Source organism: Cucurbita pepo, chromosome 1 (genome assembly GCF_057944985.1).
Source record: "Cucurbita pepo subsp. pepo isolate OVF chromosome 1, ASM5794498v1, whole genome shotgun sequence".
Taxonomy (NCBI): Eukaryota; Viridiplantae; Streptophyta; class Magnoliopsida; order Cucurbitales; family Cucurbitaceae; genus Cucurbita; species Cucurbita pepo.
In genome coordinates this window covers 8,901,110-8,922,232 of record NC_141798.1, presented here as the reverse complement: position 1 = coordinate 8,922,232, position 21,123 = coordinate 8,901,110, and the positions used below count along the sequence as shown (strand labels likewise).

General features: G+C 37.8%; 4 protein-coding genes and 1 pseudogene across 6 annotated transcripts; 2 read left to right on the top strand and 3 right to left on the bottom strand.

Moving 5' to 3' along the window:
* Window positions 1-394: 394 nt before the first annotated feature.
* Window positions 395-5,033, top strand: LOX6 (PLAT/LH2 domain-containing lipoxygenase family protein). The gene is made up of 9 exons (XM_023684909.2): window positions 395-928; window positions 1,759-2,036; window positions 2,148-2,385; window positions 2,480-2,812; window positions 2,912-2,997; window positions 3,077-3,187; window positions 3,269-3,570; window positions 3,682-3,948; window positions 4,123-5,033. The coding sequence occupies exons 1-9, from the start codon at window positions 526-528 to the stop codon at window positions 4,880-4,882; spliced, it is 2,778 nt and encodes a 925-aa protein (XP_023540677.2). The 5' UTR covers window positions 395-525; the 3' UTR covers window positions 4,883-5,033.
* Window positions 5,034-7,523: 2,490 nt separating this feature from the next.
* Window positions 7,524-11,329, bottom strand: LOC111811862 (cyclin-dependent kinase G-2). Of its 2 annotated transcripts, XM_023698913.2 has the most exons (7): window positions 11,069-11,329; window positions 9,105-10,934; window positions 8,777-8,912; window positions 8,601-8,689; window positions 8,308-8,419; window positions 8,126-8,232; window positions 7,524-8,035 (listed from the first exon to the last, which is right to left on the bottom strand). In XM_023698913.2, the coding sequence occupies exons 2-7, from the start codon at window positions 10,826-10,828 to the stop codon at window positions 7,936-7,938; spliced, it is 2,268 nt and encodes a 755-aa protein (XP_023554681.2). In that variant the 5' UTR covers window positions 10,829-10,934; window positions 11,069-11,329; the 3' UTR covers window positions 7,524-7,935. The 2 variants fall into 2 exon arrangements, with proteins under 2 accessions (XP_023554681.2, XP_086980938.1); XM_087124812.1 differs by lacking the exons at window positions 7,524-8,035; window positions 8,126-8,232 and adding an exon at window positions 8,503-8,525.
* Window positions 11,330-12,568: 1,239 nt separating this feature from the next.
* Window positions 12,569-14,564, bottom strand: LOC111811882 (Remorin family protein). Its single transcript, XM_023698928.2, has 3 exons — window positions 13,394-14,564; window positions 13,187-13,268; window positions 12,569-13,103 (listed from the first exon to the last, which is right to left on the bottom strand). The coding sequence occupies exons 1-3, from the start codon at window positions 14,188-14,190 to the stop codon at window positions 12,894-12,896; spliced, it is 1,089 nt and encodes a 362-aa protein (XP_023554696.2). The 5' UTR covers window positions 14,191-14,564; the 3' UTR covers window positions 12,569-12,893.
* Window positions 14,565-16,452: 1,888 nt separating this feature from the next.
* On the bottom strand, window positions 16,453-18,824 carry LOC111811897 (uncharacterized). 2 transcript variants are annotated; one of them, XM_023698960.2, is made up of 5 exons: window positions 18,406-18,824; window positions 18,068-18,224; window positions 17,921-17,971; window positions 17,283-17,395; window positions 16,453-16,831 (listed from the first exon to the last, which is right to left on the bottom strand). In XM_023698960.2, exons 1-5 carry the CDS (start codon window positions 18,558-18,560, stop codon window positions 16,825-16,827), a joined length of 483 nt encoding a protein of 160 aa, XP_023554728.1. In that variant the 5' UTR covers window positions 18,561-18,824; the 3' UTR covers window positions 16,453-16,824. The 2 variants fall into 2 exon arrangements, with proteins under 2 accessions (XP_023554728.1, XP_023554720.1); XM_023698952.2 differs by having other exon boundaries at window positions 17,303-17,395; window positions 18,406-18,823.
* A 1,089-nt stretch (window positions 18,825-19,913) lies between these two features.
* LOC111811888 (TLC domain-containing protein At5g14285 pseudogene) lies at window positions 19,914-20,822 on the top strand (annotated as a pseudogene).
* The last annotated feature ends 301 nt before the right edge of the window (window positions 20,823-21,123 follow it).

Genomic DNA, 21,123 nt, shown 5'->3' with positions numbered 1-21,123 from the left:
CCTAAATATGTTAGACAAAAATAGAAAGAGAAAATAAGCTGAAAATTCACTTATAGTAATAAAAAATATATATTATAGTTAAATTTGATTTCAACAACTTTTGATAATTAATATATATAAAAGTTAATTAAAAAACCCATTCAATTAAATAAATGAGACTAGATAAGTTTAAAGATTACAATTAAGAATAAAATATTGAAAAAATGTTGACTTCAAAATATATTTTTCGCACGCTTGGTTGGCACGCTCGGTACTATCGTTTTTTTTTTGAGCTCTCGAACGTGGAAACACGCGCTTAAAAGCCGCGTTCTATTGGTTCAATTCGCCCAATTATTCAGCGTGACTTCACGCGCTCATTCGGGGACAGGTATAGCAGAGCTCACGAATTACGAACTAGGCAGTCAACAATAATGCATTTCTCTTCAGTATTGCACTGATCGCTTCAGTCCCCCATCTTTATTCTCCATTTTCTTCGCCAGTCGAGTTCGCCGTCGCCTTCTCCGTCGTGTCTCCGTCGCCATACAAATGTTTACAGTTTCGACGAGCAATCATTTATACTTACAGAAAGACTTAGAGTCTTCCAGACTGCGATTTTTCGCGGTCTCCGGCGCGAGGAGCAAGTTCCGTGTTCGGAAAGCTAGGGATTCGCGATGTAGATCTTTGTTCGGCGGGAATGGATCGGCTGGACCGGTGATAAGCAGCCTGAAGAAAACTGTGGAAGCTGCTTCTCCATCGAAGAAAAGAGATGGCAATGAGTCTAAGATTTCTTCTTCTTTTTCTGGAGGAATCGAAGTCAGGGCGATGATAAAGATCAGGAAGAAGATGAAGGAGAAGTTGACAGAGAAGATCGATGATCAGTGGGAGTATTTTATCAATGGGATTGGCCAAGGAATATTGATTCGTCTAATCAGTGAAGAAATCGATCCTGGTTTGTGCTCGTCATGAATCAACTATTCAGTTTTCTCTAATTGATCTTCCTCTTGGTTTTATGAGTTTTTATTTATTATTTTCTCTAAAAAGGATTCTGTTATGACTAATCTTGTTCATAAACGTGTGGTTTATCTCTACAATGAAAATATACTTTGATCCACAATATTGTCTCAAAAAATATATCCTCATTTGAATTCGAGATTCGATCAAGGCCTCTTGATCCAATATTTTGATCCATAATACGTTTAAGAAAGTGATTTTTTTTTTTTTTTTAATTTTCTGAAATTGTTTGGAATTTTTGTGTTCTGCTTTTTGTCTTTTGATTTCTTGACTTGCATCTAGTTCTTTTCTGTTGTATATTTAATGTTTTTAAATCAGATATTTTAAATATAATATTTTGATTTAATACTCTACAGGAAACAAAAGCCAATGAAAAAGGCCAAAATTAACTTCTTATGGGAACTTTTTATAAAGCAAAGGTAAGAGCAAGAAAAATCGGTATGAACAAAACTTTATAGGGCAATATTTTATTCAGATTTAATTTTTGTTTTCCAAATCATTTTGAGAATCAAAATAAAAAATGTAGGTTGATTTTTAAAAAACCGAATAAATTTTTGTTTGTTAGAATTTTTTTCAGTTAACAATAGCTGAAATTTGTTCATCTCTGTTGGCTCGGATTAGCATTTGATATGATTGTTTCTCTAATTTATGGCGCCATTTTTGTGTCTTCCGGTCGATCCTTCCGCAACATTTTTCTTTGATTTGAATTCTCATTTATGAACATGATCGACTGAGTTTCCTCATAATTTTCGCTTTGCTGTGGTGCAGAAACCAATTCGACAAGGAGCATAGAATCTTCTGTGAAAGGATGGTTGCCGAAACCTGCCAACGGTGTTCACGTTTTGGACTACGCTGCTAATTTCACTGTGCCGCGTGACTTCGGCAGTCTTGGGGCTGTTCTTATCACCAATCTTCACGCGAAAGAGTTCTATCTCATGGAAGTTGTAGTTCATGGCTTTGATGTTGATCCCATTTACTTTCCGGCGAACACCTGGATTCATTCACGGAATGATAATTCGGATAGTAGAATTATCTTCAAAAATCACGTACAATCCAAGTTTTTATTTCGATTATCAATTCCTTTGTACTTCTGATTTTGTTGAATTTGAACTGCCCTATTCATGAGCCGCAAATTGAATCATACTGCTATTTGACAGGCCTACTTGCCATCACAAACGCCGCCGGGCCTTCGTGATCTTCGCAGCAAAGACTTGTCGAGCATTCGGGGCAATGGACGAGGTGAAAGGAAGCCGTACGATAGAATTTATGACTATGATGTTTACAACGATTTGGGTAATCCTGATAAGAGCAAAGATCTTGCTAGGCCTGTTCTGGGTGTTGAAAATAGGCCTTATCCTCGCCGCTGTAGAACTGGTCGGCCTCCAAGTTCTTCAGGTATGATTGGGTACTTTTTAGTTTATGGAGTTCAGGATAATTCTCTAACTGCAGAATTCAAATTTTGTATTTTCATGAATTGGCTTCCAAATAGATCCGCTTACTGAGAGAAGAATTGAAAAGCCACATCCAGTTTATGTTCCACGGGATGAAACTTTTGAGGAAATAAAGCAAAATACATTCTCTGCTGGGAGATTGAAGGCTCTGGTCCACAATCTTGTACCTTCTATTGCAGCTACATTGTCAAAATCAGACATATCCTTTAAGTGTTTTTCAGAAATTGATAAGTTGTATATCGATGGCGTTGTCTTGAACGATGAAAACCACCAAGAGAACTCTCAAAAGTTGTTTCTTAGCAATATTATGAAGCAAGTTGTTAACGCTGGTCAGACATTGTTGAAGTATGAGATCCCAGCTGTGATAAAAAGTACACTCGGTTTTCCCTTATATGTACTGTCAACAATCTTGAAATTACTGATACTATCCAACTAGAACTTTGAATGTTCTTCTGGCTTTGAACTTGCAGGTGATAGATTTTCTTGGCTGAGGGACAACGAGTTTGCACGACAGACTCTGGCTGGTGTCAACCCAGTAAACATCGAGTGTTTGAGGGTATGGAGGATTTTTTAGGCTTTTTGTTGTACAAAACAAATCTTTTAAGTTGTTATTGATTATGAGGTGTACATCTTAGGAATTTCCAATCCGAAGCAAACTTGACCCTAATGTTTATGGGCCTCCAGAATCAGCCATTACAAAAGAATTGATAGAGAAGGAGCTTTACAATGGCATGAGTTTAGAACAGGTATTGCTATCTGCATTTTGTTGCAGTCAATGAACAGCTATCCTTACATAATTGTAACTTTCCTCTTATTCTTTAATACAGGCTATAGAAGAAAAGAGATTATTTGTACTTGATTATCATGACATTCTTTTGCCATTTATCAAGAAGATCAACGCATTGCCAGGGAGAAAAGTCTATGCCTCTAGAACAGTGTTCTTCTATTCCCAGACTGGTATCTTGAGGCCTATCGCAATTGAGCTCACACTGCCTCCAACACCTTACTCAAAAACCAATAAACATGTGTACACTCATGGCCATGATGCTACAACCCATTGGATTTGGAAGCTAGCAAAAGCTCATGTGTGCTCTGTTGACGCCGGAATCCATCAACTTGTGAATCATTGGTATTTTATGCATTCTTTTTGTTCATACCTACGTATGAGTTTTATATTGCGACTTGTTCTGATTACGAACTTCACCAGTATTTTAATGAGTTTTTGATCTGCATCATCCAGGTTAAGGACTCACGCAAGCATGGAGCCTTATATAATTGCAACTCATAGGCAACTGAGTTCCATGCACCCTATTTACAAGCTGCTTCATCCTCATATGCGCTACACACTGGAAATTAATGCGTTGGCTCGTCAAAATCTTATAAATGGTGGGGGAATTATTGAGGCCAGTTTCCTTGGGGGTAAGTATTCCATGGAGCTAAGCTCTGCAGCATACAAGAACATGTGGCGATTTGACATGGAAGCATTACCGGCTGATCTTATTAGAAGGTAAAGGTTAAATTCACGTTTATGAGCATGACATTTGTTTTAAGCACCCACAATCCTAAGTCCCAACAAGACTCAATAGGCTAGATTGATGATGATGGTCATGTATCTCTTCGTTATTTCCCTATTGTCTCTTGTAAGCCACTGAATAATTTAAGCTGGGCTTAAAACTTTTAGGGGTATGGCTGTGGAGGATCCTGCAATGCCAAATGGTGTGAGACTTGTAATTGAAGATTATCCATATGCAGCAGATGGTCTCCTCGTATGGTCAGCCATAAAAGAATGGGTAGAATCCTATGTTGAACACTTCTACTCGGAGCCAAATTCCGTCACAAACGATGTTGAACTCCAAGCTTGGTGGAGTGAGATTAAGAACAAAGGCCATCCTGAGAAACGAAATGAACCTTGGTGGCCTAAACTCAGTACTAAAGAGGACCTATCCGGCATACTCACAACATTAATTTGGGTGGCATCTGGACAGCATGCTGCAATAAACTTTGGGCAGTACCCTTTCGGAAGTTACGTGCCGAATCGTCCGACGCTAATGCGAAAGCTCATACCACAGGAGGGCGATCCCGATTATGAGAATTTTATCGCCAACCCCCAACGTAGTTTCCTATCTTCTTTGCCAACTAAACTTCAAGCAACAAAAGTGATGGCAGTTCAGGACACATTGTCAACTCATTCACCAGATGAGGAGTACTTGGGTCAAGTGAACCAAATACACAGCCACTGGATCGACGACAAAAGGGTGTTGGGGTTATTTACCAAGTTCTCATCAAGATTGGAGGAGATTGAAGAGATTATAAACAGTAGAAACAAGGATGCCCGTCTTAAAAACAGAAGTGGTGCAGGTGTTCCTCCATATGAGCTACTTCTCCCCACATCTGGTCCAGGGGTGACTGGTCGTGGAATCCCCAACAGCATATCTATCTAAGAAGAGTATTCAGATTTATGATCTGGGTTTTGTTTATCCAACTATATGCTTCCCTATGGTGCTTGGAATTCAGAGATATTTAGGTTCATTATAAATTTGTAGATTGAGAGTAACATAATGATAATAAGAGGAGGATTTACACGCCATTAAACCTTTATCTCCATAGTTAGAAGATAATAAATGTTCTATCTTGTTTTGAAACTTTCAGGTGAGAGGTGAATTAGTAAGACAAAGAATCTCTTATTAACAGGAGTCATTTCACCCCACCATCCTTCGCTGCAAAGCCAAGCCATGAAGACAAATGGAGATCATAACATGGAACTAAAGGTAAAAAAAACGCACAAAATGCTTCCAAAATCATTGATTTCAAGATCAATTCACTAATTCATTTTGATAATTTTTTATTTTTTTATTTTCTGTCTTCCAAAAAATACAACACAATGAAGTTGTGTTTAATTTGAGTTGTGACAGTGAATCGGACAAGAAAACCGACCATCACGGGGTTAGAGTTTCTTGGACTACTAAAGAAAGGGACAGAAGAACATAATAATACTGATGCCCATAATACTAATAATAATAATACTCTATAGAATATGTTTTAAAAAGAGACTTACATTTAAGGATAAATTCTAAATTTATTCTCTTAATATCAATTTAGTTTCTCAAAGAAGGCAGTGGCTCATTGAGACGACCAATTATGTTTACGAAAATAAGATAGCATATGCAATTCGTGTGTCATTCACGAACTTCATCAATACATCAATTTACTGAACAAAACAACGCGAATAGACTAAGATTCCATAATCTATATAAGAAACCTCTTCCATTGTAGATTGGGATAGCGTTTTCTTTACACCAAACATAGGATCGTAGATTGGTCCTTCGGAAAGTATTCATGGGTGCCTTCGTGTTGGTGTTAGAACTTAGAAGGAAAGTGAAAATACTGAATACAGAAGTTGTAGCAATAGTAACTCAGGGGAACAAATCCATAAGCTACAAATCATTTTAATAAAGCCTTAATCTATAGCATCAGATCAATGATCAATTTACCATAACAAACAATATGCATTCCCCAGCAACATTATATAACCAGTCAGTAATTTTCTTTTTTTTACCACACCAGAGACGGGTCTGTAAAGCCAAAAGTTTGGTTGGGGTAAGTCTAAATCCAATTTTCCACCCCTGACGTCCGGCTATATAATGATCTTAACTAAGGCAGACAGCCATGGCAAATTTCAACACTTATAAGCCAACGGCTAACATGCTTGCTTGTGAGAAAACCATCAAACTTAGGTTGAAATAAGGCAAAATATAACCTCTTCAAACAGCACAGTAAGCTTAATAGTCTGGTTAGCCATACTTTTCAGTATTACAGATCCAAATAACCTCTTCCAAACAGCACTTCAAAGAAGAGAACTGTCGAGAAAATATTTAGGAACTTGAAAAACATGCAAACAAAAACAAACTTTGCATTTAGTACCTCAAGTGTGCGAATCAACAACTAAGTTACTAACTTCAAGAGCAATGCAGGTAAGCTCCTCAACCTGAACCTGCTGCTAGCTTTGATACTGCAGTGACATTTGCAGAAAAATCACGGGGACTGACAAAAGATGGAATCTTCTACACTGATTAAAAGAGAATAACAAGTGACAACAGTCAATCCATTTTACACATTTCTTTGAAGAATGGTGATACTTCTCAACAAGCTAATGCATACTAATCTTTCAACACCCAAAAAACAACTTGAAGCTTGTTGTATCCATGTGGCCACAACCAAATAATTACTTACATCAAGAGGCAGTATGCAACAGCAACTCCCATGCAGATCATATACAAAAATCTATTTCTTGACTAGTAGTAAAGATTATACAACATACCATCTTGTCCCTGCACTAACAGATGAAACATCTCAGAGCATACAGGCTTTTGGCCGAATAAAATTTCTCTGTTTATCCATCCAGGGGAGCCATTTTTTTTTTCTTTTCAAAAAGCAAACTGTTAAGAATTTCAATGATAACGATTGGTAGCTTTAGATCAATAATTTGGTGGCTAGAAGATGATGGGTAGCTTGGTGCCACAGATAGATTGATACATGATCTTCAATGGCTTTCTTTTAGCATTGAAATTTTCCTCCATTGGCACCACCAATAATTAGAACTTTAACATACCCAGAGGAATCGTCACTTAAATCACCAATAACCAAGCACTAATTATATTTTGTAAGAACATCTCCATAAAAAAAAGTTGGAGCCATTCAGGGATTTCTTCTAAAACTATCAACAGTCCTAGCTATAGAACCCAGATAAAATAAACCAATGGGGGGAGAACAAAATAAACCAGGCTTAAAAAGAAAGGCCTACTTGGTTGATCGAACAATTTAGCCTAAGCACTGTAGTTGAAATGACCCAACACTACAAGATGAATTTTCCAAAAACATGCACACAACAAGATACTGATAAAGAAAGCTTCAAAACATAATCCTCATCCTTGTAAGGCTTTTGCAATTAATTAATTACCTTTGAAAAACTATCGTAACGGTCAAATTCTTCACCAACGAGAAGCAAAGACCGCCCTCCCCTTCCCACCAACCATCTCTTGCAAACACAATTCAAATATTAAAAGGAGATAAATTTGAACTATGTAGGCAGTAAAAATCCAAGGAAATTTAATATTGCAAATAAAATTTATGGCCAACAGCCTAATTTTCAATAGGAATATGTTACACAATTAGTTTCTGCTGAATCTGATTTTTTCAAGAAAACAATGTTCCACACCTTGCCATGCAAGCCGTGTCAATGAAGCATTTTCTATATGATGACCAGAGGAGAAGAATTGACGTTAAGCTGCAATTGATCTTCTTGACAGAAGGAAAAAAAAAAAAAAATACATATCTTGAACCAAATAACCGTGAATGCCCTGCTAAAATAGCACTGGCAATCATCTGTCAAACACAATTCACAGCCCTCTTCCCTAACCTTAATCAGGTCCAATGGTCAAGAGTGATCAGAAAAATAACTTCAGGCAGCCTGAGCCAAATTACCAGATCCATTCTCTTAGCCAAACAAACCAGATGTTCCCAATTCCCCTTGCTGCAACTCCTTTCTGCGTTGTTCTTCTAAGGGGTCTGGACTCTTCATCACTCTCCGCAAACGCCTACAGAGATGTAAATTAACATGTCTATTGTTTAGATTAAGTTTGACAAGAAGTTAAACCACAAACTCATAAGTCTAACAGTTGTCATACCTGTCCTGAGCATGTTGAGCAGGAAAAGTAGGCATGAACTCTTTTGACTTTGGAAGAGGAACTTCTGAGAACCATTCATGATTAAGAGCGGCCTCAGCTGTAATTCTCTGCATTAAGACAACAAATCTTAGTAAATAACGAAATTGGATGAGGAAATCACGAGCAGCTGATCAGATAATTACCTTCTCAGGATCGTAAGTTAGAAGTTTGTTCAACAAATCAAATCCTGAATCAGAAAGAACTGGCGAACCGGTAAATGATGTCGCCGGGAATTTCTTACGCAATAAGTTGTACCTGAAAGGAACATGTCCGTGGTTAAAACGTACTATGAAAGAAAAGTAACTGGAAGGTCCCCAAATGAGGCCAGATAGCCAGACCAGAATCACCCAAAGCTGGAAGCCTGGGAAAACAGTGGAAAAAAAATAAGAAAAATGTGATAAATAAACACAGATTAAGTAACATCAACAATACTTACTGGTGCTTAACAAAGTTGACCCTTACTCCTGGAAGTTTGGAAAACCCAGGCCAAATAGCTTCATTGGGTGTGCCTAGGGTTCGAAATATCTGCAAGGTTCAAGGTAAGGGCATAAGCTTGCAAGCATAGCAACTATCTAGAATGTGCATTCGCTGTAATATAATATATAATTTTACCTTGTCAAGCTGATCAACTTCAGTTTTTCCATTAAACAGTGGTTGCTTTGATAATAGTTCAGCCATAATACAACCTAACGACCACATGTCAATAGCTGTTGAATACTGTTTTGTTCCCAATAGAAGTTCAGGTGCCCTGACAATATGCATGAACAAGTTAAAAAAATAAAACATAAAGCATTCTTTTGTTTACCGGACAGCAAACTTTCACAAGCCTTGTGCCATACATCTCTAACATACTCGGGTATATAAATGCCTCCAATGGTATAAAAGAGAATAGGAGAGTTGATATTAGAATAGTCATGAATGCAAGAAAAATGCAACTAACCTGTACCAAAGAGTAACAACCATATGTGTATATGTTTTCAAGGGGCTCCCATATTGCCGAGCTAGTCCAAAATCGCAGATCTTCAATTCTCCCTGATTATTCAAAAGTAAATTTGATGTCTTTAAGTCCCTGTGAAGCACCCAATTATCGTGAAGGTATTTAACACCCTCCAGTAACTGAAGCATCAGACATTTTACTTCACTTTGACTATATGGCTGTTTTATTGTCTCCATGAGTGCTTTTAGATCATGCTCCATGTACTCCATTACCATAAAAATGCTATCAAGACTACTGCCCACCACCACTTCTTTTACATCAACAATTGAAGGGTGATGAAAAGACAGGAGAATGTTTATTTCCCTCAAAGAAGTCATGGGAAAACCTTCTCGTTCCTTTTCCATTTTCACCTTCTTCAATGCAACTATTTCCCCCGACTTTTTGTCTCTAGCTCTATATACAACACCATAAGTTCCTTCGTCAATCTTGTTCAATCTTTCAAATTCATCAACACTTCTACAGCCTTGAAGCATATTTACACTTCGTTGGGGAGGAGGGACACTAGGCTCTGCTTCCTCGGGAGCTTCTGTCTCATCCTCAGAATCAGTATCTAACCGGCTACTGCTAGTATCCATTCTACGAATTTCATCACCAAGATCCGTGCCTTCATCTTTCTCAGAATCATTACCAAGGTAATGATTCGCACTTGATGATCGAGACCGATCACCACGTTCTGTCGATTCAGATGATCTTGTCCCTGCTTCAGAGCCTTGTCTCATTATCTCCCCAATCTCTGGAGTTAATGATTTTCTTTGTACTCTGATGCCTTCCAATGACTCAGAAATTGGTGTTGTCTTCCGTCTTTTAGGCATTTCTTCGTCTAAAATTTCACCTTCATCACCAGGAGAGTTATTACCAGCAGCCCATCTCGAGGATGAAATGTTTCTTGTTGGAACATAATCATCATCCCCAAAATTTTCTGCTTCAGGATCAGCCTGCCATGGTTTCCTAAGTGAATCAGAAGAAGGCATCATTGGTGAACCACTTGCGGGGAATTCATCTGATCCATTGCCCCCAACAGAAGGTTCAACAAGAGAGGAAGGTAGCAAGTACTCAGGATCACTAATCCTACCAGCCTCAGCAGGTATGGCATCAAGAGTATCCAACATTGCATTAGGAGATTCCCTCTTCTCCTTCGGTGACGGCAGAGGTGAAGCTGCCACAGCCGTGGCGACCTTATTTCTTGTGGAAACAGTCTTTTCCTTTTCGTCTCTGTCCCAAACTATTGGTGAGAACTTCCTCTTCTTCTCTGGTGGAGAACGAATCCCATTCTCCACCACCTTTGCAGACTCGTTAATTTTAAATGGCAATCCGGACTCAGTGGCATCATCGGATCCACTCTCACTGGATAACTCGCCCGGCTCCCTATCCATTGTCCTGACAAGCAAAACCTTTTGCTTCACTCCGTGAGAAACAATACCACCACCGCTGCTGCCAGAGTCACTTCTACTCGAAGATCGTAGATTACCATTACCCACTTCCCTCTCTCTGATGTCCTTTTGCCTGACCCTAATTCTGTCTCTAACATCCCGACCTCGACTCTTATTGTTTTCAGGGTTACCGCTCCGCCCCCGTTCATATCCTTCTTTCCCATTCACAACGTCAACACTAGAATCCCGGTCCTTCATATCATAGTCGCGATAACCCCCCATTCTCCCCGCTGCCATCGAAATACCAAACCCCACCCCGATCGTTCCCAAAGAAAACCCTAAATCCCCAATTTTTTCAATAAGAATATCCAGAAACCGGCCAGAAAAAATACGAGTCGAAACCCTAAAACCAAAAAAATTTCAGATCGCGAAGTGAACAAAAAACGAAGTAAACCCCATAAAAGACTCGTAAAATTTTCAACGAATCTCGCAGTATAAACGAAAAGTCGAAGAGCGATTCGAGGTTGAGAAATATACCCTTCAAATCGATTGCGCGAACTAAAAATTGACCTAGAGGCTATTGAACCCTAGCCTCAACCTCTAATCTGGACAGTCGTATTGGATGAACAGCGGAATCAATCGAAGAGAAATCCTGCAAGCGAGCGAAGTCCTAGATGGACGCGCAGAGAACCCTAGTCAATCGAAGACGAAACGACCATGGAGTCAGATGGAGAAATGGGGAAAGTTGTGATTCGGAGTATACAATACACGTAACCACATGGACGGTCTGGTTCAGTGCATTTGGTGGCTTCATTTATTATATATTATTAATTTATTATATATTATTAATTTATTATATATTATTAATTTATTATATATTACTAATTTATTATATATTACTAATTTATTAATGGATCTACGAAATCGGATTTCAAATGTAAATTCATTTCATGAAATTTAGCCGCGAAAATTTGTTTTCCGAAATAAAAACGATACATTTTTTAAATTATTTTCAAACGCTTAATTAAAATTTATAACTTATATTTTAGAAAATTAACTTATAAATAGTTGAGAAATATTTTGACTGGTTGGAGGGAAAATAAATAATAAAAAAATAATTATGAAATTAAATAAAAATAAAATAAGGTAAATATAGGTATGTGTAATTGTATCAGTATAAATATATATCTTCGTAATTAATATTAAATTCGAATTCGTTCGACTCTGTATGATATAATTTTAGGAGATATTTTAACTAATTTAATTCATAAAATTTTCATTATTTGAACGGAACTCAATTTAAATAAATTTATAATCCAACCCAAAATCATTCTGGTCGAGTTGATTAAATTTTTTGGATCATCCAATTTGTTAGTTTTTTTTCCCTATATTGAGTTGAATTTTTGTAATATTGAAAAATTGAATTAGAACATAATTCAACCCTACCTTACCTTTAATAAAATTAATAATATTTAAGATCTGTAACTGATGTGAGCGATTCTGTTGTGACGGATAAATGTTTAATATTTATAGTTATTAATGTAATATGTATTGTAAATAAATATCATTTTTTAAATAGTTAAAAATATAATTCGACAATCATTCCAATTGAACAGGAATATGTTATAAACTCTATTCGAGGTGCTGAGATCATCAACCCAACTAACTCGTAATTTTGGATTGATCAAAAAGGATTTTCCAACACAATTTGTATACACTTCTGCTACCTAGCTTTCAGAACTTGTAAACCCACTCTTATCACATGAATTACAATAGCGATAAAGTTGGGGTGGTAGCTAATTTGTTAGGTTCCAAGGTCGATAACACATGGCAAGGGCTTAGCAAAAGGTAGACCTCAGGCAGACATCAACAAAGGGAGGGCTTTATGTTCTTTCTGAAGTTCAAAGTGGCAAAAGGTCAATGGATTCTAATTTCGAACGATGATAGGCTAGCGAGGTTTTATTTTTCTAGTACTTTATGCCTTAACTTTCATAAACGCACGCCACCGCCACCATTACCAATTGTACTAAGATAGTAAGAATTTAATGCTCTAATCTTTCGATTAAGAATATAATGTTTTAATTATTCATAAGATACATTTTTTCCTAACCCCACATATTATATAAACTAGGGATGTGACACCAATTTTGTTGGGTCGATCTTGGGCTCAACAAACAATCTAATCTAACCATTCGGTTTTTTTTTTTTTTTTTTTTATCGAACCAATAATACGTACACTCAATTGGTTCAGTTCGGTTCGGTTCTTATTAGTTCAGTTTGGTCGGCTTTAATAAGCAGGGCTAGGTGGGGCGAGGGCGAGGGCTAGATACAGCAGGCGGCGACTACTCAGTGGTGAGTGCTGCTACCAACAGAGAGAAGGTAGCTTGAAGGAGAAGGAAGAAGGCAAATGACCAGTGCGCCTCACATAATCAGCTTTCTCCGAAGTCTTTACGGCCTTTTCGTTCAGTTTGGCCTCTGCATTTGCTCGCTTCTCCTCCGCCATTCTTCTCGTGGCCGCAAGCTTATTCCTCAGCTTCTCCTCCGCTCGACTCTTCATTCTCTCCGCTTTCACCTGTCATCGGTAAATTTTGTTTCCACATTCAAATTCATTCATTATTTCTATCACCGATTTATGGAGTTTTTGCGCTTAGTTACCTCCATTTTTCTCATCTCCGTTTCTGCTTTTCGTTTCTCGTGGTTTTCCCACGCTTGTATCTTCACTTCTTCGCGCTTAAATCTGCCATTGTTGGATGTTTGAATGGATGGGAGTGTAGATGATAATATGTAAGATTCTAGGACCAAATTTTTAGTTTAATTTGATTGAAGATTTCTCGGCGGATGAGAATCGTGGAGGAAGATTACCTGGCCATGTATTTGGCTCGTTCCGCTTCGTCCCAAGCCATTGCTCGAGTTTCTAGCGAGTTCATCTTCTTCGATTCATAAGAATCCCGATTATGCTCAACTAATTTTCCGGCATTCGATTCTTCTCGACTTTGATTTGCGTTCGATTCCTCTCTGCCATCACTGGATTGAATCCTCGATTGAGAGATTGCAGTAGCTTGCTTCACTCGATCGTAACTCGCTGGAGTTGACGATCCGGATGATATAGGGCTACGCACTGCCGGTGTAGTGGCTCGAATCGGCGTCGCTGTTCTCGAAGGTTCTTGGCTCGCAATCGGAGTCATCTCTGTTCCCATATCCCTCACGCATATGGACCTTAAGCCCGGCGGCGCTGGATTCGCAATCTGTTTATTTATTCGCCAAATTGAATCCTCATAATCGACCTTTTTCGTTTCTTCTTCGTATGGATTCGCCATTGCAGAAACGGAGCATCCGCGTTGCTGTTCTTCTTCTTCTTCATCGTTGCTCGAATAGTCCTGCTCCTTCTGTGGCACCGGAGCTATAAGCCTCAAATCGTCGGCGTTCGAGTTTCTCGGCGTGGTTTTCACTGGATTCTTTTCTCCCCCTTTTGATAATCCAACAAGCCATTTTTGGGCGTCGTCCCATTTCGATGGCGTTGGTTTTCCTAACGCTGTACGGTGATGTGAAGCTCGTTTGCCTCCATTTCCTTTCTGAAACTCGAAGCTTATTGCGCTGCCCGAGAACTCCCGAATTGGCTCCTGATTGTAGCAGATTTTATCCTCAACAGGCTTCATCATCGGTCTCTTTTCTTAGCTAACTGCACTTCTAATCTAGAAAACTTCTGCAAAATCTGCACAGGTTCCGATCTTCTGCTTAGATCTAAACCCTAATTTGAGATCCATTTTCTTTCCCCATATAGTGAAGAAACAGAGCAAAAGGGGCAGAGGACTAGATACAGAATGGGTACTGAAAATTGAAGCTTCAAAAATGGAGTAAAGCTTCAAATGGCAATAATGTCAGGTGAGTTTGTATAACTAAAGAAAGCAAATAGAGAGAGCGATTTCTCAAAAGCCATGGAAGTTCGGGAAGTTGCAGAGTTGAAGTTGAAGAAGATAATGTTTTGAGATCCCCATTGAAGGTATTAAAAAAAAAAAAAACTGTATGGATCAATGGAAAATATGGTAAAAATAAAAAAAAAAAAAAAAATTAATAAAATATTTTTGTGGAAATCAATGGAATTTTTATATACGGTTGTCCTAACGGTTACTAGCAGAAGATGGAAATATGGTTGACACGTGGACGGTGGAGATTGAGAACGTGTCAGTTGTTCAGAAGAGTGAAATTTGATAATTGAAGTTTAATGAGGTGGTGGGGGGAGTTTCTGACCCTTTCACATGGCCGTGATGGGCCAAACTTATGAGATCTGAGCCGTACATTTCTTTTTGTAACTTTCTGGATTAAGAATTTATAAAATTATGATTTAACTAGATCTTTTATGGGAATAAGAGCGAATCAAATGATGCCACGTCGTATTATTGTCACTTTTCTGAGCTTAAGGGAATTGGGCCGGACCAGAAATGGATCATATAGGTAATGGGCTTTGTTCGGAAACTGAAAGCCCAAATATGCATTGCATCCGGTCGGACGTGAATATTTTATTTTGGTTATTAACTCCCATTCTATCACATATTTTCATTTATTTGGTTCATATACTAGAATTAAACATTTCTCTAGTATAAACATTATTTTGAGACGTGAAGTCATTGTCAAAGAGACTTTGTAGTGTGAGAGATTGGCTACCACTTGCATGGAGGAGAATTTCTTCTCTCCAATCCCGTAAATCTTTGTATCACTTTGTTTAATTTTTATTTGTGGGTGCGTGAGTGCGATCGATATTGCTTCCGCTTCCGCTACAACAATTGAGTATCAAAACATTTTAATTGTGGCATTTGGGTAGAACATTTAGATTGTGATATTAAGGTACAACAAGTGATATCAAGAGTATGTATTTTTTTGTTGTGGCATTTCAATTGACCAATTCCCTCGTACTCCCTACTGTATCAGAATTGACCAATTGTGTCGTTTTCTTATGAAGATTTCCTGCATGCTGCTCTCAAGGTAGTGAAGGAATTCAAAACTTCTGTTATGGTATGCATTTTATGGTCTGCTGATATCATCAGTATTGAGTCAAGCAGCAATGAAGAACTTCATTGATGTTCAAGAAACTCAGCAATTATGAACATCACCATCATGGTGGAACGTCTGTCAGATGACCGACAAAGGAGCGATCCTAGTTCGGCCCGATGGAGCATATTGCTTGGAGAGTTAAGTCTAATATTTCTGGGGATCCATGCACAGAACTGAGAAGAGTTTTCACTACTCTTTTGAAGTCATATGTTTTGATTATTATTTTCTATTCTTTAGGGGGTTTTACTTGAGGTTTCTCATAGAAAGTGCATAGAAAGTGCAGTACCTTTTACCATTGCCGTAGTTTATTGGGAACTTGGGAATCGTTGCAGAATGAAATGTACTCTACTCTTCATAAAGTTCAACATTGTAGCACTTAACTTTAACAATAAAGATCATTAGTAATACGATTTGTAGGCGTGATATCATTCTTAAATATACATACTATTGTGAACGATCACTTCCACAATTGTGGCACTAATAGACCAAAAAGCTTGAATTTCAATTAAATGCAGTAGGATATGATTAGTATATCATCGACTTATTGTGACCTGCCTAGAATGGTCATATATCTCAAGACCCTAAGACCTTTCACACAGTAAAGAAAGGCCGAATAGAAGGGGGCACTATACAAGATTTGTACGACTCGACAAGTGAAGTCGGAGAAAATTAGCTAGTCATAAATGGACTTTCTATCAATAAAGTAATAATATAATCATGCATTATGTTATTGTGGGAACTGAGAAGTGATATTGAGAAGGCTAATGACAGCCACAGAAATGAATTTTTTCTTGAACATTGCAGTAGAAAATAGCCTTCTCCCTTTTCATCCAGAATTAGTTGAGTAGTAACCACAAAGTTGGAAGACTACATGAATCAGAATTGAGTCGAAGCAAATGGTATTAGAGTTATCTAAAACTTAAGTGCTAAGAGCTATATGTTTGTTTTCTGATATACTGCAGATGTCGCTGCAGCTTATTGGTCCTTCCTATTGCACTAAATACAGCAATCAATCAATCAAACAATGATTCTGAAATATCTCATTGATCAAAGGTTATGTGCAGACCATATTCACAAGAATAATTTCATACTCAAGTTTCCATCAAACAGCCTTCATTAAAATGATGAGATCAGAGCAACACCTGGTTATCCGCTCGATCTTCTTCAGCACAATGATCAAGGCCTAGTCATTATGATCATCAAATGGCCAATTGAAGAGGTGACAATACCAAGCAATCCTCCAGCTACAACCTGTTGGAATCAAATAGAATGTAGCCACAACGTTAGAAAGAATGGCCTCAAATCTTTCTTCAATGAAAGTGAATCCTGAATATGCTATTCTCATACTATACTTTAAGGCAATTCATTGGAATCCTGACTTCTTTTGTAGATAACGTAAAAAAGCTACAAATGAATATCCTTTACTTGTTTTAGCTGCTCTTTGAAACCAGAAGGTGCCAACACATTGAGAAAGCATTCAAAAAATCAGTTATTCATAGGGCACTCCATGTGTCCACATCATTTCCAGTTCCACAATATACCAAAAGTGATAGTAAAAACTAACAATCTCCCATTTTATCACAAAGCTAATTTCATAGTCTTCAACATGCATATGAAGGTCATGGAAGCCTGAATTTGCAGTGAAATAAAAATGATATTTCATTAACATGTCACTTTCATAGACAAGAATCAATTACTGTACAGTGTCATCATAATGGAAACCTGGGGAGGGGTGTGGCCAAGAAGTTCTCGCAATGGTCTGCTCTCAGCCAAAGGATGTTCAGCAGGAAGTTCATAAACTATTTGATTCAAAACCTAAAAAAATAAAACTAGTTAGAGTATATTAAACAGTCAATAGAAAAGATAAAGCTTTAAGATATAACAGTAATGTCCAAATAAAAGCAATTGAGTAGAAAAGGAAAAAGAAAAGGAGGAAGAGTCATTTTCTTGGGAGTATCGTGAGATCCAACGTCGATTGGCGAGGGAAACAAGTGTCAGCAAGGATACTGGGCCTCGAAGATGGGTGTATTGTGAGAACCCCACATCGATTGGAGAAGGGAACGAGTGCCAACAAGAACACTGGGCCTTGAAGGGGGTGTATTGTGAGATCCCACATTGATTGGAGAGGGAAACGAGTATAAGTGAGGACACTGGGCCTCAAAGGGGGAGTGGATTGTGAGATCCCACGTCGGTTGGAGAGGGGAACGAAACATTGTTTATAATGTCATTTTAAAAATACTGAGGAGAGCCCAAAAGTAAAAGCCAAAAGAGGACAATATCTTTTAGCTGTGGGTGGGGTTGGGCAAGCTGTTACAGGTATAGAACAAAGAAGCATATAACCTCTGCTTGGCGTCCAGCATGTAATCTCACACCAGTTGCATCGTACATTACCTGCCACCATTTTTTTTTTTTTCTTAGAATCGTTCCAGGAAATTTACAACAACTTGAATCAGAATGGTAGGCATAAAATGAATAAAGAGACCATACAATACATGCTAAGATCAATGCAACAGCAAAGACTGATGCTCCAAAGCCTTCTTGGAGGCCAATGGCTACAGCAAGAGCAGAAACAGTGGAAGAATGAGATGAAGGCATTCCCCCCGATCCAATTAGTCTCTTAAAATCCCATCGTCGTTCCTTATACCTGAAATGTAACAAGAAATTGATTGGTTCTTCAATGCCGTGATCAAGTCTTGAGGAAGAAAAACAGAATCCAGATTTCATGGGAACATCGGTTATCACTAACAAACAAGAACGCTCGTACGATATTCATATGCAGTGAAAACCTAAGAATTGAATCAGATCCGAAGGAAATGAGAAAATACCAGGAGGTGAAGAACTTGATGAACTGGGCAACCGCGAAGGAAATGAGAGCAGAAATGAGAGGGAAATTCGTAAAAGCCGTAGATGAAAGGGAGGAAGGAGCCCTAGAAGGTGGCCCGTTGATCGACGAACCTGAAGAAGCCGTCACATGACCCATTCCTCGATTCAATCGGCTTCGCAGACGAAATTGTTCTCAATTCTGGTGGGCAAATTCAAATTCTTGTTGTTATTACAGAAAGAACGGGATTGTTCTTGGGATTTTGTTGTAATTACAGAGAGAAATGGTTAGTTGGAAATAGGGCAGCTTCGATTTGGTGGGTTCTTTTTTCTATGTTCTTATTCAACCAACGCTTTTCCGCTCTTTCTCTCTCTTACCCGTTCCATTTGGATCTCCAATCTCTCTCCAAACCCAAATATTGAATATGCCGTTCCCTCGAATATGCTCTTTTTATCCCAAAGTTTTTTTTAATTATAATTATTACTATTTTTTATTTTCAAATTTACCAACAGATACAAAATTAAATATTTAATTATTTATTAAATCTCAAAGCTAACAGAAATTTTAATCCAAATTTAATCTTATTATTAAGTTATATCGACATTTAAAAATATTTTTCACCGCTGATAAGAAAATTAAAGGTTCAAATTCTCTTCGAATTAAAAATAATAATAATAATTCTAAAACACTTTGTGAAATAAAAAAATATTAAAGAACGAAGATGTAGTTCAATAATTAAAATATATTTAATTTTAGTCCCTAAAGTTTTAAAATGGATATTTTAATCTCTAAATTTTTCTAAATGATCCCTAACTTGACTTTTAACCTAACAAAATATTAATTAAATCATCCTATGCTTAGATTAATCAAGTTGCAACATTAGCAACCACTAGACAAGTAACCGAATACAATTAATATTGTGTCTCTTCTATATCAATATAACGACCAAGTCAACATTCTATTAAATAAACTGAGAGACCAAATAACAAAAGTTACACACAAATCATAATATAATGTTCTAAAAGTAAATATATTTGATTGGAATGAAAAAAAAAAATTAAAAATTTAAGATTATTTTTATTTCCTTAATGGGTGTGATACTAGGCATCCAAAGACTGAGTCAAAATTTTAACGTTTATCTAATTTCCACCAATTAAACACAAATTTGAAATTCGAATAAATAACACAGATACTTAATTAAGATAATTAATCGTGCACGAAACTTAAAAAGCCTAATCCACATAGGACTCGATAATAAGGCCTAATCCACACAGGATTTGGTTATCGGTTGCAGCTATTAAGTCTGCCCCGCCGCCAGCCCCGCCGCACAGCCAAGCCAGTGGAGAGGTTGCTTTAATTTGAAGAAGTGGTATAAGAAGAAAAGGAAGACCCGACTTGTAGAGGCCAATTCCCTCCACTTGAAAGCCTTGGAATATTCCATTTAAAAGCATGACTTCTCTACCCATCAGAATTTATACCCACTTTCTTTTTTGTTTCTCCTCAGTCATTGGCAGAGCTTTTTGCAGTTCGAGTATCGATCTCGATGGAGTTTCAAATGCCCGAGAACTCATCATCATTGGCCTTGTTGTTGTTCTTCTTCATGTTTCTATTTGTATATGTATTCGCTTACTTGGTTGTGCTCCAGAACTGGGAGCCCAAGCACAGGATAGAGGCCTCAAGCTGCTTCATATCACTCGCCCATGGCAGTCCCGTCGTCATCATGGCCATCATTGCAATTCTCCAAGCTCCAAACATGGCTGATTTCGCCGCTCTCAATACCAAATACCAGGGCCTTGTCCTCGAGTACAGCATGGCTTATTTCTTGATGGATCTTCTTCACTACATACTGTTTTATCCACGAGATTTCGTCTTTATATGTCATCATCTGGCAGTGCTTTACGTGTTCGCTACATGCCATTACTTGGTTCGTCGTGGTGCTCTGCCCATTCTGGTGCTTTTGGTGCTCGCGGAGTTCAGCAGTGGGTGCCAGAATGTTTGGACCCTAGCGGGTTACAGAAGGGCTGATGTGCAGGCCGCCGCTAAGTTTCAGGACTTCGTGTCTCCATATTTCTTCACCTTTTACAGCATTCTCAGAGGGGGCTTCGCGCCTGTCTTTCTGCATAAGATGGGAGAATTTTATGTCAGCAGTGCAGCAGAAAATTTGATTCCTAAGTGGGCTTGGATTTCATGGATGGGTGTAATTGGAACTGCCATTTTAGTTAGCATATTGTGGGTCGGAAATCATTGGGTTCTCTGGTTTCGACGTACAAAGCATGGGAAAGCAGTGTGAACGTATTTTAGACTTTTAATTCTTATTTAGCTTAGGCTTAGGGATAAGGATGACAACAGGTGGTTGAATTGTTTATGCTATTATTTAATTTTTAAAATTTCTACTAATATGCATATCTCACGATCAAATTAGTTCCTTTTTTTCTTCAGTTTCTTAGTATAACAATTCCAACACGAGTAGTGAAAGATTCAAACTTACTATTTTTGAAAAGCTACTATGACTAATACACTGACCAATTGAGCTATTGAGCTATGCTAAACTAACCAATGAATTCTTTCCCAAGGTATAACCGCCCTGCTCTCCTCTTTCACAAGGACAATAATATACACTATAGTATTCTATTGAAAATCTCATATCTATTTGATAATTTAATGAATTAAACTACAACCAATTCTGTTACCTGTAACTTAAGGGTCGTGTTGAAACTGAAAC

Excerpts from the sequence above, each read along its gene's own strand:
- LOX6 (XM_023684909.2), top strand. The coding sequence starts at position 526 with ATGTTTACAGTTTCGACGAGCAATCATTTATACTTACAGAAAGACTTA. Across the intron at positions 3,571-3,681 it reads CATCAACTTGTGAATCATTG|GTTAAGGACTCACGCAAGCA; the intron begins GTATTTTATGCA and ends TGCATCATCCAG. Across the intron at positions 3,949-4,122 it reads CCGGCTGATCTTATTAGAAG|GGGTATGGCTGTGGAGGATC; the intron begins GTAAAGGTTAAA and ends TAAAACTTTTAG.
- LOC111811862 (XM_023698913.2), bottom strand. The coding sequence starts at position 10,828 with ATGGCAGCGGGGAGAATGGGGGGTTATCGCGACTATGATATGAAGGAC. Across the intron at positions 8,690-8,776 it reads AAGTTGATCAGCTTGACAAG|ATATTTCGAACCCTAGGCAC; the intron begins GTAAAATTATAT and ends TGAACCTTGCAG. Across the intron at positions 8,233-8,307 it reads TAACTTACGATCCTGAGAAG|AGAATTACAGCTGAGGCCGC; the intron begins GTAATTATCTGA and ends GTCTTAATGCAG.
- LOC111811882 (XM_023698928.2), bottom strand. The coding sequence starts at position 14,190 with ATGATGAAGCCTGTTGAGGATAAAATCTGCTACAATCAGGAGCCAATT. Across the intron at positions 13,269-13,393 it reads CGAGCCAAATACATGGCCAG|ATTTAAGCGCGAAGAAGTGA; the intron begins GTAATCTTCCTC and ends CAACAATGGCAG. Across the intron at positions 13,104-13,186 it reads CGGAGATGAGAAAAATGGAG|GTGAAAGCGGAGAGAATGAA; the intron begins GTAACTAAGCGC and ends TACCGATGACAG.
- LOC111811897 (XM_023698952.2), bottom strand. The coding sequence starts at position 18,560 with ATGGGTCATGTGACGGCTTCTTCAGGTTCGTCGATCAACGGGCCACCT. Across the intron at positions 18,225-18,405 it reads ATCAAGTTCTTCACCTCCTG|GTATAAGGAACGACGATGGG; the intron begins GTATTTTCTCAT and ends GTTACATTTCAG. Across the intron at positions 17,972-18,067 it reads CATTGATCTTAGCATGTATT|GTAATGTACGATGCAACTGG; the intron begins GTATGGTCTCTT and ends AAATGGTGGCAG.